Source organism: Culex quinquefasciatus, chromosome 2 (assembly GCF_015732765.1).
Source record: "Culex quinquefasciatus strain JHB chromosome 2, VPISU_Cqui_1.0_pri_paternal, whole genome shotgun sequence".
Taxonomy (NCBI): Eukaryota; Metazoa; Arthropoda; class Insecta; order Diptera; family Culicidae; genus Culex; species Culex quinquefasciatus.
This window is the reverse complement of record NC_051862.1, coordinates 2,884,852-2,900,008: the sequence shown is the minus strand read 5'-3', so window position 1 is coordinate 2,900,008 and position 15,157 is coordinate 2,884,852. Positions and strand designations below refer to the sequence as shown.

General features: G+C 41.4%; 3 protein-coding genes across 9 annotated transcripts in view; 2 read left to right on the top strand and 1 right to left on the bottom strand.

Moving 5' to 3' along the window:
- The window catches only part of LOC6034502 (teneurin-m), a 206,670-nt gene extending 201,090 nt beyond the window's left edge, over positions 1-5,580 (top strand). For all 7 annotated transcript variants that reach the window (XM_038251307.1, XM_038251308.1, XM_038251306.1 and 4 more), the window contains one exon: positions 63-5,580. In XM_038251307.1, coding sequence (XP_038107235.1) covers positions 63-815 — 753 coding nt within the window. In that variant the 3' untranslated portion in view covers positions 816-5,580. The remainder of the gene's footprint in view (positions 1-62) is intronic.
- Positions 5,581-8,224: 2,644 nt separating this feature from the next.
- On the top strand, positions 8,225-11,070 carry LOC6034503. Its single transcript, XM_038256264.1, is given in 4 exon segments — positions 8,225-8,471; positions 8,531-10,337; positions 10,340-10,542; positions 10,544-11,070. Coding segments are annotated over 4 exon segments (2,625 nt in total). The 5' UTR covers positions 8,225-8,315; the 3' UTR covers positions 11,003-11,070.
- A 2,723-nt stretch (positions 11,071-13,793) lies between these two features.
- On the bottom strand, positions 13,794-14,814 carry LOC6034504 (splicing factor 3A subunit 2). Its single transcript, XM_001844757.2, has 2 exons — positions 14,690-14,814; positions 13,794-14,627 (listed from the first exon to the last, which is right to left on the bottom strand). The coding sequence occupies exon 2, from the start codon at positions 14,615-14,617 to the stop codon at positions 13,865-13,867; it is 753 nt and encodes a 250-aa protein (XP_001844809.2). The 5' UTR covers positions 14,618-14,627; positions 14,690-14,814; the 3' UTR covers positions 13,794-13,864.
- Between the last annotated feature and the right edge of the window lie 343 nt (positions 14,815-15,157).

The following is a 15,157-nucleotide window of genomic DNA, read 5'->3' as shown; positions in this document are numbered from 1 at the left end:
GTTGATCGTGGTTAAATTTCGGAATGATTTTAGACTGATCGCGTTTTTCTTCTTCTCCATAGGTTGACGAAAAGTTCTCGGACTTTGGCTTCGTGCCGAAGCCGTTGCTGAAGATGGAGCTCAAGACGAGGAATCTGCTGCCGCGTGTTGCCTACCGGCGGGGTGTATTTGGTGAAGGAGTGCTGATCTCCCGCATCGACGGACGAGCGCTGGTCAGCGTGGTCGATGGATCGAACAGCGTCGTCCAGGACGTAGTTTCCTCCGTGTTCAACAGCTCGTACTTCCTGGATCTGCACTTTAGCATTCACGATCAGGACGTGTTTTACTTCGTCAAGGACAACATCATGAAGCTGCGCGATGACACGGAAGAGTTGCGCCGGCTGGGTGGAATGTTCAACATCTCGACGCACGACATCAACGATCATGCGGTCTCGAACGGTAAGGAACTGCGACTGCACGGCCCGGACGCCGTGGTCATCATCAAGTACGGCGTCGATCCGGAACAGGAACGGCACCGCATCTTGAAGCACGCTCACAAGCGGGCCGTCGAACGGGCCTGGGAGCTCGAGAAGCAGCTGGTGGCCGCCGGATTCCAGGGTCGCGGCGACTGGACCGAGGAAGAGAAGGAAGAACTGATCTCGCACGGTGACGTCGACGGATGGGTCGGGGTGGACATTCACAGCATACACAAGTACCCGCAGCTCGCGGATGACCCCGGCAACGTGGCCTTCCAGCGGGACTCGAAGCGGAAACGACGGAAGAGCGGAAGCCACAAAGCGCAAACGCTGCGACAGCACAGGCACGAAAGCTCGTGAAATAGCACCACCCTAGCGTAAGCAAAAAAAACAAACTCTCTATCCAATCTGTGAAGCTTTCCAAAAACAAAACAAAAAAAAAACGCATGAAAAACAAGTAAATTTTCAAAGAACGCTCTCTCTTGCTCTTTTAAGGAAAATCTTTCTCCGAGAACTGATTTGAAGAAAGAGAAGTGAATATTAGAAATATTGTGATACATAGATTTATTTTGGATTATTTTCGTAGGGTTAAACAAAACAACATCAACAACATGAAAACATAATAAAAGACGATGATAGGACGACGTTTAGCGTGACCGTAACAAGTTTTCTACACTTGCGCAAAACGAAAATTATGGAGCAAAAAAAATCCTTTCTCATTCAAGTCCGCAAAATGATAATATCAACAGCAAACAACAACAACAACACACACAAAAACACCGGAAGCAAACACACCATTGAACAAAATGCCCCAAAAATAAAGTCTTTTTCTTACTTGAAGAACTGTGAATTTTGGGAGACAAATAATTCTCTCTCCGACTAAACCTCGTTTTCGTACATTTTTGAGTGCGGCTCTCTGCGCTCATTCTCTTTCATTTACCGAGTCATGGTTAACTCACCTTAGGCTAAGTAGGCCGAATTTGATTCGAAGATTGTTCCTGTTGCGTTCTTTCGTTGTTTTATTTCTTTTTTCACACTTTCACTGAACACAATCGTTTATCGAATGACGTCTCCACGAGAAAATCCCCATTTCTCTTTATCACCCCTTCACGATTGTTTTTTTTTGCAAGCGGTAACATAACCAAACTTTTCGGCACCCGGATCTCTTCCGGAAAAGATCCGGCAGCAATTTTTCATGGTTTGACGTTTGCTACGAGAGATCAAAGAGCGTCTCTTCGTGTCTATTTGATTTTATGTTTTGTTTTGACATTTTCACGAGTCGATTAATCACTAAAACTTTCACGCGTTTTTTTTAATTTTATGACTGTTTAAAATCGATTTTTCTTTAAAATCCGTGAAATTTTGAACGTTTTCACGATGACAGTTCAGCTAACGTGACTGCGTTCTTGTTAGGCAGAGTGGCTGCGTACTTTTTCCTTCGTAAGGTAAAATGATCAATTGTCATTTTTGGACAGTGGAAAATGAAAGATAAAAACCGCAAATTTCACGATTCTGCAAGTAAGAAAAAATACTTTTGCTAACCCCACTCTGAAAAGAGCGTAAAGAGAAAACATATTTTTATAGAGTAAGCTACAAACACGCAGCAGAAAACAGATCAAACAATAATCCATTGTGAAACACACACACAACATATAAAAGTGAACAAGTAAAACAAGTAACGTAATAAATATGGTTTCCGCCATGTTGTGAATGTCGCCAGTTTTTCTAAACAACCCACACCGACCCATCTAAAAACAGAATATTGTTTCATCGCATCGCAGTTATCATCCGCTTCAAACCCCGCCCCCAACTCCCCAACAATACTCGTACATTTTAAGGTGGAAACAAAAGTGTATCATCATCAAGTATCATCATACAAACATAAACACAAATGGTAAAATCAAATCAAAATCACATTCTCGAGCCATTCCGTGAACCACGATTTTTCAAACAAAACTAGAACGAAAACGACGTACAGAAGATGGGAAAATATTATCATTTTATATATTTTGCAAAAGAAAAAAAAAGACGAAAGGATGAGAAAATAAGAAAACGCAAACGGACAAGCAGAACAAAACAGAAGAAAAAAACACTTATAAATAGGAGAACAATGTAGTTAATTAGCTGAAAATTAAATGTGGAAAATTGTGAATGTCTTTTAGCACGTAAGCAGCAGTTTTAAGGCAAACAAAATAAAACGAAAGTGACAGTAGAATATGGAAATTGCATGATGGAAAATTCTCTAACACACACACACAACCAACAAAAAGCAAACTTTGGTGTTGTGCAAACAGTGCCATTGAACTAGTCGATACTGTAAAAAAAAGAAACACACAAACAAATGAAAATAAAAGAATAAAACAATTACCGGAGACAACTCAGCAAATGGTCGTGGAAATATTTTTACAAAACAGAAAAAAAGAGGAAACAAAATTGAGAAGACACAAATCAAGAAGTGACTGAGAAATCTCACCGAAAGCGGGAGAATCAACATAACAAAGAAAAAGGAGAAGATTACAAGTGGTGCCATATGAAAGCGAGGGGAGACGAGACGGAAACGAATGCACACGTTATTGAACGAAAACAAAAGGGGAAATGATAAAACACTTAATCCGTAGGTGACATTTGTACAGTAAACTTAGTAAACACTAGTGATAAAGAGACAAAATAAGGTAAACAAAACAGTGAGACAGACGAAACGATATAAACAAAATAGTGAAATCTTCTCCTTTTTGCAGAAATTTTAATGGTTTTATCGGCGCGCCAGCGCGCGCAGTAGGCCATGAGACGATTCTATTACCCCGAACGCGTAGTACTAGAATGGTCCCGCCCCCTGAAAAAAAACACAAACACACGCACACTAGTGATGTGTAGTAGGCCGTGTTTTTAATTTGTGTGCGTCGTGAGCGCACGCGCCAAGCAGTGGTGTTTTTAATTTCGATTCCAAATCGAGCTTAACGTGACGACAAACAATTTCCTATTTTGCGTTTCATAACCCCTTTTGATACATCACACAAACAACAACAACAAAATAACGAAATCACACAGACACAAATCCGTCTTGCTTCCTGATTTTAACTGAATAAAAAAAGATGAATGATAATTAAAAAACAGATAATCTCCTAGCAAATGTCGATATAGAAATGGGGAAAAATAAAACTCACACAGCTCCAAATGGTTGGCTCAAAAATGGCAAACAAGAAGAAAAAATGGTAAATTCTCTCTTTTCTTGGCTTCTACAGGGTATTTGTAATAAATTCTTATATGAACCGAACACATGGAAGGTAATCTAAAACACGAAACAGATGAAATAGAACAAGAATCACTACCGAATAAGCATCATTTAAATCAAGCGAAACAAAAACAAAAAAATACAGAAAACATCAAATAGTTGACTAAAGATAACGCAAACAATACCAAAACATATAAGTAGCAAACCACTGAAACATATGGAAGTGAAGCGACATTTTGTTTTCAGTTTACTGAACTCACACAAACACACATTCAAACAGTACTCGTTTACAGAAATACTCTCAGACACAGCACACAAATACACCAATACTCGCTCTAATTCTGTCTCCTCGAAAAAAAAAAAAAAACACCGGAAGACGCTTGCAAACTATTTTTTGTCTGAAACCTATTCTACCACGTTCCAGAATAGGAGATTGTTTATTTTGCCCCTCGCCTCCCAAATAACAATAGAAACTGCTTAAGTTTCGTTCGTTGAAGATAAATGGTCAAGCCCGCGATCCCAATGAAAAAAAAAATGAGAAAAACAAGCTAAGATGAATGTAGAATTGTAGAGAAATAAAGCAAACAAAACAAAAAGAATGAAAGAATGAAGTAAAAACTCAAAAGCAATACGAGAAAACGGCGACTAACTTTTCTCGGTGTAGGAAAAAGAAGTAGAAGTGACTTCCGCACAGCGCGCCTACTTTGATCTTTTTTTCCGTACACGACACATACGCGATTCCGACTCATTGCCGTGCCGTCTCGAAACGAGACGCCGGATTTTTGTTTCAAAACTTTGTGACAAAACAAAACAATTTAGACCGTCGATACGAAATTGTGCAATCAAATTTTGTTTTCTTACTCTCGACCGCAAAGAGGAAAGAAATATCAATCAATGTACTGAAGAGTGCGTCTTTTTTCCAAGGAAAAAGATGGCGCTCCCTTTTTGACTATTGTTTAAGATCAGAACCCGAATGAATTAAAAATCAGGAAAAACAAATCTGAAAGACTTTGTACATAATTTGTGTATTTATTGGTTAATCTTGTCTGCTTTTTTTTTCAAACAAATTCAAAAATAAGCAGTTTACCACTACGCTAAGTTTGTTTATCAGTTTAGAGCAAACGTTGTAAATAGTGCTCTCTATCACTCAACACACAACACAACTTTAACGGAAAGACTTAGTTGTAGCTTCTTTTCAGAAAAAATACGGGGCAAACTTCCCCGCCAGAATTCGTGTCGTGTAGCAAAGCAAACAAAAAATCACTATATAAAGAGGCAGAATCTCTGTGAGCATTACTATAATATAGTAATTTCGCTCTCTTCCGAATGGAATTATCTCTCTGTAAAAAAAATAACAGTAAACCTTGCTCCCTCCGTGTTATTTTGTAAATTTTTATTTCATCTTCCCGAAAGAGAGAGACCCGATCCGAATTAATAAAGACAAAAAAAAATGAAATTCCTAGGACTGTAAAATCAAAGTTTTTAAAAGTGACAAACGGTGGCAAATTGTTCGCCGAAATAAAGGAAAAAAAAATCAAAGAAAATTGCATAACAGAAGTGAAAAAAACTGACAAAAAACGTTAATATTGTTGTGGCGAAAGCGGAAGGAAATAATAAGACTAGGATGAAGGAAGGCGAAAAAGAGTGGAGATGAAGAAGAGGAAACACGAAAGCTAGTGAGTGAAAACCCTGTTTTGTAATATATAACTGCTAGGGGGTCGTAAATCGTAAATGTAAAAAATCAAGAAAAAAAATAAAATAAACAAAAAATGGTAAGTGACGTAGACAAACATTGGAGAAAAAAATTAGTGGTAAATAAATTGAAGGAAAAAAATCAGCAACGGCATGCAAAGAATGTTGTAATGGCAAAATAAGCTGCAAAAAAAAAAAAAATGAAGGAAAAGAATGATACTGCTGAAAACACTGTAAAAATTATTAGTAGTGCGGAGATAGGATGAAAACCGAAAAGCAACAATATTATTATTACGATTATTATTAATTATTATTATTCATGAAAAACTAATGATGAAAGATAAATAAAAAAAATATTTAAAAAATAAGCTCTGTCGTCTTGGTTTTTGAATATCACAATGTCATACATTTTTGGAGGTATTTTTCGAATGATTTCAGCTCAACAAACACTAAAGTGCATGAATAAAATAATAAAATCAACATTTTCTGATCAAGCTCAAATTTGATAAAGCTGTTGATATTATCAAACAAGCACGAATCACGATTTTCAGCCAAATTGACCCAGACCCTCTTTTTTTGACACCACCAGCATTTGTTGCTCTTTTTGTAAAAAACTTTATTTTCAAGCTGCGACGTTTCTGAAATCAAACATCGTAGGACTCATTTTGTTGTAAATTGGGCGTAGAAATAAATTAATTGACAAATGAAAGCTTGTTGTATAATTTTCAAATTATTTTAACTAAATTTATGACCTCACTATTGTGTTTCTGAAAAAAACCTATTAAAATTTGGTATGTTGCCAAAACCAAGGGGGTGGTTCAATTTGGATGGAAATCGGGATTTTCGTTTATTTTGTTGGTATCAAAAGCTCTACAAATTTAAGCTTATATAGAAAAATTGATTTCGAGTGCTTATACGCTTGATGTGGAATAACCTAGCCCAAAGACCACAACTAAGGGTGCATAGCAACCAAGGAAGTTGTTGTTTTTTTATTCCAAAATTGACAAACTTACGAACTCAATCCTGCAACAATCTGATTGTAAAAATAGGCAAATTTTGTTGGTGATTGCTTTGTAAACAGTACTTTAGGGATTGAACAATAAATTATATCGATAGTTCCCGTAGTTTCGAAAATACTAAAATATCTGTTAAAAAAATGGTGCAAAAGCTCTGCTTGATGTGCACCGATAAAAAAAACATATTTCCTGTACAAAATTTAGCACTATATAAAACTAACGAAAAAGATGCATAGTCCCCTAAAACACAAGAATGTTTCGAAGATTTTCAGTTATCAGTTGCATTCGATCAGAATTTCTCAACTCAAGATTGAGATTTCTAGATATATTTTTTTATTTACTTAGGCTGGTACAAATTTTATTTGAAGTTTTTAAATTCAATGTTGGCCCGTAAAATATGGGGGCAAAACATTTTTTTTTTTTTCAAAAAGCATCAATATTTTAATGAAAATTTAACTGCAATCAGTTAAATGGCTGCATTCTCCTGCGTTTTGAATGCATTTCCCTGCGTTAGAATCATTTTTAGCATGTTTGGGTTGATTTAGAAATATTTTTTTTTTTAATTCTGATGTTTATTTTCGCAAAAGAATTTATATAGAAATCTCTCTTTTTCTCGCTCTTGGGAGTTTAGGTGTTAAAATTCATTAAATTATAAAAAAATCAAAATCATTAAAAATATTTTTTTTGTAAATCTTTAAAATGCAAAATGGTTGAGGTTTTTGAAAAGTTTGAAAAAATTAGTTTTTGATGTTTTTGATATTTTTAGAATTGCTTTTTCATGGCTCGATGGTCAAATTTTGATCACAATTCTCGATGTTAAGTCGTAATTTATCGATAAATTACGATCGAGTGCAATAATCACCATGTATGACCTCCCAGTCACGGAGTTCTAGCCGTTCTAGCAGGATTCTAGTAGAGTTCTTACAGAGGTGGATATTCTTACAGCATTCCAGCATGCTATTATGCTAAATCAAGTATTCAGAGAAAAAATAATTTTTGTGTTTGTCATCAAATTCCCGTAGGATATTGGTCGTTTGGTTTTTCGCATCTGCATCCAAAACTGAACACATTTTTAGTGAAATTCGATTTTCAAAAGATGCATTGTAACATCCTCTACAACCTGTAGCTGAAACGTCGATTTGACGAAAATGATTGATAATAGCCTAATAATTAAAATGGCAGGGAATTCATGAGCAAAGTTTTATATTCAAATTGAAAAAAAAAAAAACAAAGAAAAGAACTCTTTTTAACAGTGTTAATGTTCAAAACGCTTTATGAAAATTTAAAGTAAAAAGTTTCACGATAGTCAACTTTTTTATTATTTAGCAATACATGTTAGTAGTCCGAAATAATTTTTTGGACAGAAGACAAATAACTGCCAGCCTAATTTTTCCCACTGTGCACTGAAAACCCAACCATGGTAATTGCTACCATATTGTAGGGTTAAATTGAGAACACGCACCGACGTATTTTTGCTAAAAACAATCCGTGTTTAGATTGACTGATTAACGCAGTCAGTTTTACTATGTCGAGAGCGGAATGGTAATTTTAACCCTCCAATACCGAGAGAATGATAATGATTTTGTAATTCCTACCATGCAACTTTGTGGAAGTATTTGACCATATTTGCGTTTACTTTTACCAAAAAGCCTCAGTTAATTTGATAAGCAGCATTTTTAGCAAATGTTCTTAAAATTACCATGGTCGGGCTTTAGTGTGCATCTAAAATCAAGCGCACTCGTCACTCCCCTGCACCCACCCACCAATCAGCACGCAGCCACCTTGCGCAAACCGAGCAGGTGACAGTTTTATTGTTTGTAAATAAAAAATTGTGACAGTTATGCGAGCTCGTAAATAATGTAGTAAAACTTTCATTTTCGACGATTTCCAACATAATTTCGACTCATAGTGAATCAAATAATGGATTTTCCGATGGCAAACGCTGCGCCAATGGCCACAACCCTGGAGGATTTCCGAACCACTTGCCGGTTGTGCTTTCTCCGCGGCCAACAGTTGGAGGATTCGCTCGCGGTTGACCTGCTAGCGAGCAAAATTGAGCACTGCCTCGGAATTACGGTAAGTTGTGAATAAAATTAGTAATTTGTTAGAAAATGATTCAATTTTGAAAATTTTAGATTACACAAGACGACTTCCCAGCGACCCTAGTCTGCTCGCGATGCGTAACTCTGCTGAACCACTTCCACCACTTCAAGCAGCTCTGCCTGGGCTACGAACGCACCTTCCGGGACATCGTCCGGAAGCAGCGGGAGGTCGTTCCGACGTCGTACCCACCAATGGTGGTTATCAAACCGGAACCGCCCGATCACGCGCCCATTGAGTTGGAACCGCTCGACGTGAAGCAGGAAACGACTTTTGACGACGAAGCGCTCCCGTCGACCTCAAGCTACGTTCCCGCCTTGAGACCGGTCAAAGTTGAAAATCTGCAGGAGAATGGTGCGGTTGCGCGCCAACCAGGGAAGCGATCACGGAACCTGAACGACGCGTCCGCGTCGGAGATCCCCTCGGAACCGCTGCGCATGGTTTACGACGGCCATCGGTACACGCTGGTGGAGTTCTTCCCGGATGGGACGTGCTTCTGGCGGTGCTGGGGCTACACCTGCAAGAAGTTGCTGCATGTGAGTCCCGAGGGGCGGATTTACACGCGGAAGGACAGCGTCGAGCACTCGCATCCGGCCTGCATCGCGAGGGTTAGTGAGGTTGCGGTTGAGGGTCGGCGGGAGTTGTTTGCGGTTTTTGACGATGTTCACGCTTGTACGATGATGGTGTTTAGGAACGCGCTGTGGGGGGTGGTTCCGGGGGATGGTTGCTTCATCGCGACCTGTCGGGAGATTGTGGCAGCGGAAAGGAGGACGTGCGGGGCGAAGATCCGGATTCAGGTGGGGTACGCGAGCTTTGAGTTTGTAACGGCGAAGTGTGCAGGACACGGGATGGAGTTGCAATACTTGATCCGGAGGACGGCGGAGCCGTTGGAGGGGGACGTGATCGTGTGGGACGAGTTCCGGCGGAAGTATCCGTTCTACCTGTCGGATGGAAGCATTTTGAACGAGAGCCGCTACTTGCACATGTACGTCGGAGGATTTCGCTACACGAATCAGAGTTTGCTGTGGACTGGCGGGTCGTTGCTGCGGTGCGCGCAGCAAAAGTGTCCGGCGAAGGGCCGGTTGATGACCAGCGGACTGTTTGTGGCGCCGACCCATCCGCACGAGGTGGCGGAACATCTGCAGGGGACAATCTGGAGCGTGAAGCGCCAACAGCAGGATCGATTCTTCGTTCATATCACGCAGAAAAAGACGATGGCCACGCTGCACTACAACACGTACAGCTATGCCCTGCGGGACGAACGCCGGAACGTGTGGTGCTGCTACCCGGACAGCTGCAACGCGTCCTTACGAATCGAGGGAGATTTCGAACGGATCGTGGAAGAGATCGAGCATACTCACGACGGAACGCTGACCGTGATCCGGGACGATGAAACTCCTGAGAGTGAGTTGGTCTTGTCACCGGCAAAGGGCAACCGGAAGCGACCTCGAGACGCGTCCGCGTCTACCGTGGAAGAAGTACGAGCTCCCTGCGAGCTCGACGCCTCAACAAGTTCCCCCAAACTTGCCACAATCCTCCAACTCTTAGTCAAGAAAACGGCCAAACAGCTTGAATACACAGCCCCAAGAACAAACCCTCTCCTGCACCACTTCAACGGCCACACGTACAACAAACTAATCATCCAACCAAACGGCACCACCAAACTCGAGTGCAACAAGTTCCGCTGCCCCGGCCGAACCGTCCTCAACACCACCAACCAAACCGTCCTCTCCGCCACGGAACATTCCCACCCGAAAACCTTCACCACCTACGGAACCATCCAGGACGTGGCCACCGGCACCAATCTTCTCTACATCTTCATCAACGGAACCCAAAGAAGAACGTCACCTACTTCGTGTGCAACGGCTTCCGCTACAACTGCCTCGCCAAGGGCTCAGTTCGCGAAGCCAACTCCGAGTGGGTCTGTGCCAAGTGCACCGTCCGCATCATGCTCAGCGACGGCTTCTCAACGATCGAGCAAAGCTCGACTCACAATCACGAACCCACCGACCTGATCATCCCATCCTCCTCCGAAGGAGAAGGAGAACCCCTCCGAAGCAACCCCAAGCTTCGACGAGGTGATCTGGGGCGACCACCGGTACACCTCCGCAATCCACATGCGCCGCCAGAACCGCATCAAGTGGCAGTGCTGCCAGCGGAAGGAATGTCGCGGCGCCATCTTCCAGTGCACGGACGGAACGTTCGAGGTGGTAACGCCGCACGATCACGAGGGTCCCGTGCAGTGCTTGGGGGAGGCACGGTTCGATCGGGACCAGAAGGTGGCGGATCGGTACGCGATCTTGAAGGCGGGCGAACGGCCCAAGTGTCGGACGTTGATCTTCCGAAGTCAGAAGTATCTCGAGGGAAGCGGGAATGAGTGGGTTTGTGTGAGGAAGTTGTGCAGTGGGAAGCTGGTGGCGAGCGCGGACTTTGGGATGTTGCAATTGGTGGAGGGGCACTGCCATCAGCCGATGAATACCGCGATTAGGTTCCACGACGAAAGTTAGATTGTAAGTGGAGTAAGGAATCCAGTGTTACCATTAAGTAGTTTACTTTACTTTTACTGCTCGTACAACCTCCGGGTCATGAGCTGTCTCCAGTGGCGTTGCCACTGGACTCGCTCCTGGGCTGCTACTCTCCAATTCCGCTGCGGAACTCCCACACTTTCCAGATCTTCTTCCACCACCGTGCACGTTTCGCCCCCCTCCGCCGCGTTCCAAACGGCTCCGAATTGAACACCAACTTCACCGGATTGATAGTCTGGTTCGGTTGGCGCGCATCCAGCGCGTCCGGCATTCTCGCGACGTGTCCGGCCCACCTGATCCGACCAGCCTTGGCGACTTTCCGAATGCTTGGCTTGCCGTAGACTTGCGCCAGCTCGTGGTTCATTCTTCTCCGCCACACATTGTTCTCACGTACGCCGCCAAAGATCGTCCTAAGCACTCGCCGTTCGAAAACTTCAAGCGCTTGCAGGTCCTCCTCGAGCATCGTCCACGTCTCGTGCCCGTAGAGGACGACGGGTCTTATCAGCGTTTCGTACATGGTACACTTTGTACGCCGGGAAAGATGACCAGACCGTAGGGTCCTGGGAGTCCATAGTAGGCACGACTACCGGTGATGATGCGCCTCCGAATTTCTCTGCTGCAGTTGTTGTCCGACGTAACCAACGATCCGAGGTACACAAACTCCTCCACGACCTCGAACTCGTCGCCGTCGATCGTCACGCTCGGACCTACGCGAGCCCTGAGGGACTCGGTTCCTCCTGCTAGCAGATACTTCGTCTTCGCCACATTCACCTTCAATCCAACCTTATCCGCTTCCCGCTTCAATTCGGTGTACTTCCTAGCCACCTCCTCGAACGTCCTGCCGACAATGTCCATTAAATATAAAACGTATTTCAATAAATACAAACCAACTAATTTTTCGTTTGACATTTTTGACAAAGAACTTTATCCTAACGTTTATGTCCAGAGTTTTTTTTTTTCAATAGTTTCTCAAACAAAATTTTTAATTTTGCTATTCACAGGGTGGTCACTCAAATCCCATTTTAAAATTCCCGACTTTTTCCCGACTTTTCCAGAAACTCAAATAATAGGCATTTCTTGTCTAAAGAATGATTTCAACCAATCAATCATCGAAAAAATATCTAAAAGAAACATTAAATTTTACGCCCTTTTGAAATGTTAGTCTTGATTTACATTCTTTTGAAAATATTGTTTTCGAAAAGATCGGAAAATTTCATGAATGTTTCATTTTTTAACATTGTAAATCGGACCATTAGTTGCTGAGATATCGACGTCAGAAAATGGTAAGTTGTTTGGGTGAGACTTGAAAAGCATCAATTTTCATGTTTATAAACATTTGCATGGTAATATCTCAGCAACTAAGGGTCGTATCAACAACGGTCAAAAAAACAAAATACAGAGAATTTTCTCAGCTTTTAATTATTTTTTTTTCAATAGTGGGCAAACATGTGCACCTATTTAAAAAAAATGAAAAGCTGCGACTATTTTCAAAAAAGTTACCTAAAAATGGCATTAACCTGAAAACGGTGCAGTTTATCAAAATTTCACTTGAGTGCTTTTTGTTTTCTAATTCGATTTTACATGGAGTTGAAAAATTTTTGCGACCAATATTTCTATTTTTTGGAAAAATCAGTACTGATTCAAAAAATCATAACACGGTCAAAGATTTTCTGCTCAACCTGCAAATTTCTGAAAAGTTGGCATTTCATGTCCCCTAAAACATATAAAAAAAAAAAACAAAAATAGTGTTATTTTTGCAAATCAATTTTTAGTGACAAAAAATTTACTTAAAATCACCAAACTTTTTAATCGTGTATCATTTTTTTTTCAGTGTAGTCCTTATCCATACCTAAAACTTTGCCGAAGACACCAAATCGATCAAAAATTTTCTTCAAAAGATACTGATTGTTGAGCTTTCATACACGCACGTTTCAAATCACTCAGTTTTCGTCAAAACCGAACCTACCCAGAAATGAGTAAAGGGGGCGTCTGTCAGATTTGAGTGAATTTTACTCAGTATTCCACGAAAACTGAGTGATATTCACCCAGATCTGAGTGAAATTCACTCAAATTTGACAGACATTTCTGAGTAGGTTCGGTTTTGACGAAAACTGATTGATTTGAAACGTGCGTGTAAATCATTTTTGTATGGATAGCTGCCAAATTTGTATGGAAAATTATATGGACAGTTTCAGCTGGATTTGAAAATACAAAAAATAAAATTCAAAATAAAAATACCGATTGCATAGAGAATTGCTTACCTTTCAATAGACTCAATTATCCGAAGCCACGAAAAAATTACAAAAAAAACTTGTTTGTTTTTTTTTTTTCTTCGAATTGTTAGTTTTATAACTTAGTTTTTTTTAAATATATTTTTCAATATTTTTTTTTATTTCTGTAATTTTAGTTTTCTTTTTTGAAAAAAAAAATTATTCGTTTTTTTTATTTTGAAAGTATCGACAACTTTTTTTAATACCTTTGAGTTTAAAAAAATTAGCCTTCTATTTTTTGAATGATTTTTATTTAAATTTGCCTTAAGTAATTTCGGTCGTTTTTTTTTTATTTTGTTCTTTATTTTATAAAGAAATTTCAAGTTTTTTTTTTCAGATTTCGGGACAGTATTTTGTATCCAGAAATTGCAGAGAGTTTTGGGCCGTTAACATAGAGTAAAACTTTCTCAGAAGCTTCACAGAAAGTTTAACTGCACTTTGAATATCTCGATCCGAAACGTTGAGGATTGTGATTTACCACCAACGCAAGTCCAAAAACGACATTTTTTCCCACGCTCATCTCAATTATTCCATTTAGTCAAAAAGAAAAGATCATCTTACTTACACACAAAGGTTACATATGCGGTGGCACCGGAACGACTCCCATCGGCGGCACCGGATTGAACATGGCCCGACCCGGGTGCGGCATGCGCATGTTTGGCGGCGGTGGCGGAATAATCTTCGGCTCCAGCTTGAACGAAAACTGCAGGAAGAACTGCTTGGTGTCCTTGTTCCAGTGGGTCCAGAACTTTCCTCGGTTTTCCACTTCCCGCGAGGGCACCTTGAAGGCAATCGTCTCGTACGGTTCCGCCGCAAACAGCAGGTACTGCCACTTGCGGTCTGGCGGTTCGATCTTTTGCTCGTACGCCGACATGAACCGATGGCGCGGAATGATTCCGTCCTGAATCTCCGGATAGTCGATCTGGAACAGCAACGATTGCTGGTGATTGTCCGGCTCCCGCTGCTTCGTCACTCGATAGCCGGGACGACCGATCTTGACGAACTTCTTCGGCTCGATCCGGGGCTTCTCCGGTTGCATACTCGAGGGCGCTTCCTTGGCCTCTTTCGCGGCACGCCGGGCCAGATTGGCCTGATGCTTCTTGCCCTGGGTGTGGGCCAGATAGCTTCCCTCATTGTTGTGCAGCGTCAGACACAGTTTGCACTCGTACGAACCGAGATGGTTCTTCATAAAATACGGGTCCTTGTTCAGGTCGATCGTCTCCAGGGCCAGCTGGCGGAGTCGCTCCCGCCGATCCCGGTTGCTTTCGGACCAGGAGGCCACCCCTCCTCCGCCGGTTTTGCCACCGGCACGGTTCTGGAAATCCATCCTGGCAGTTCTGCAATGTAACACCACTCGATTAACTTTAATCCATTCCAATAACTTAGCAAACAAGCTTACCTTTACTTCAGCGTCAAAATAAGAACTTTTTCCAAGGTTTTTCGCACCAAAAACGTAAACGATTACAGGCTGGCGTGAAATTCTCAACCTGAACGAGCGTCCGCCATGATAAACATTTGAGGAACTGTCAAAAAAGGGGTGTTCTCTGCGAAAGGTCGAAAATGTTTGGTCGCAAAACTACTGTTGGCTGCGTACTTTGAAGGAGGTATCGAATGTTGGGCTAACGGGGCAAACGGGTTCAATCAAAAATATTACCTCAAAAACTTTTTTTTTTCATTTTTGTTTTTTAAATATCGTTCGCATGTCAATATTTGGTGTATCCAAAGAGTATTGAAAATAGAGCGCGGACTTGGAACAAATTTCCAACAAATTCATGATACCAACCGAGATCCTGGACGCTCACGACAGTAGGCAAGCGGGCTGGAGAGGGGATGTGCATTCTGATGTGTGCATATTTGAAGTGTAAAT

Excerpts from the sequence above, each read along its gene's own strand:
- LOC6034504 (XM_001844757.2), bottom strand. The coding sequence starts at position 14,617 with ATGGATTTCCAGAACCGTGCCGGTGGCAAAACCGGCGGAGGAGGGGTG.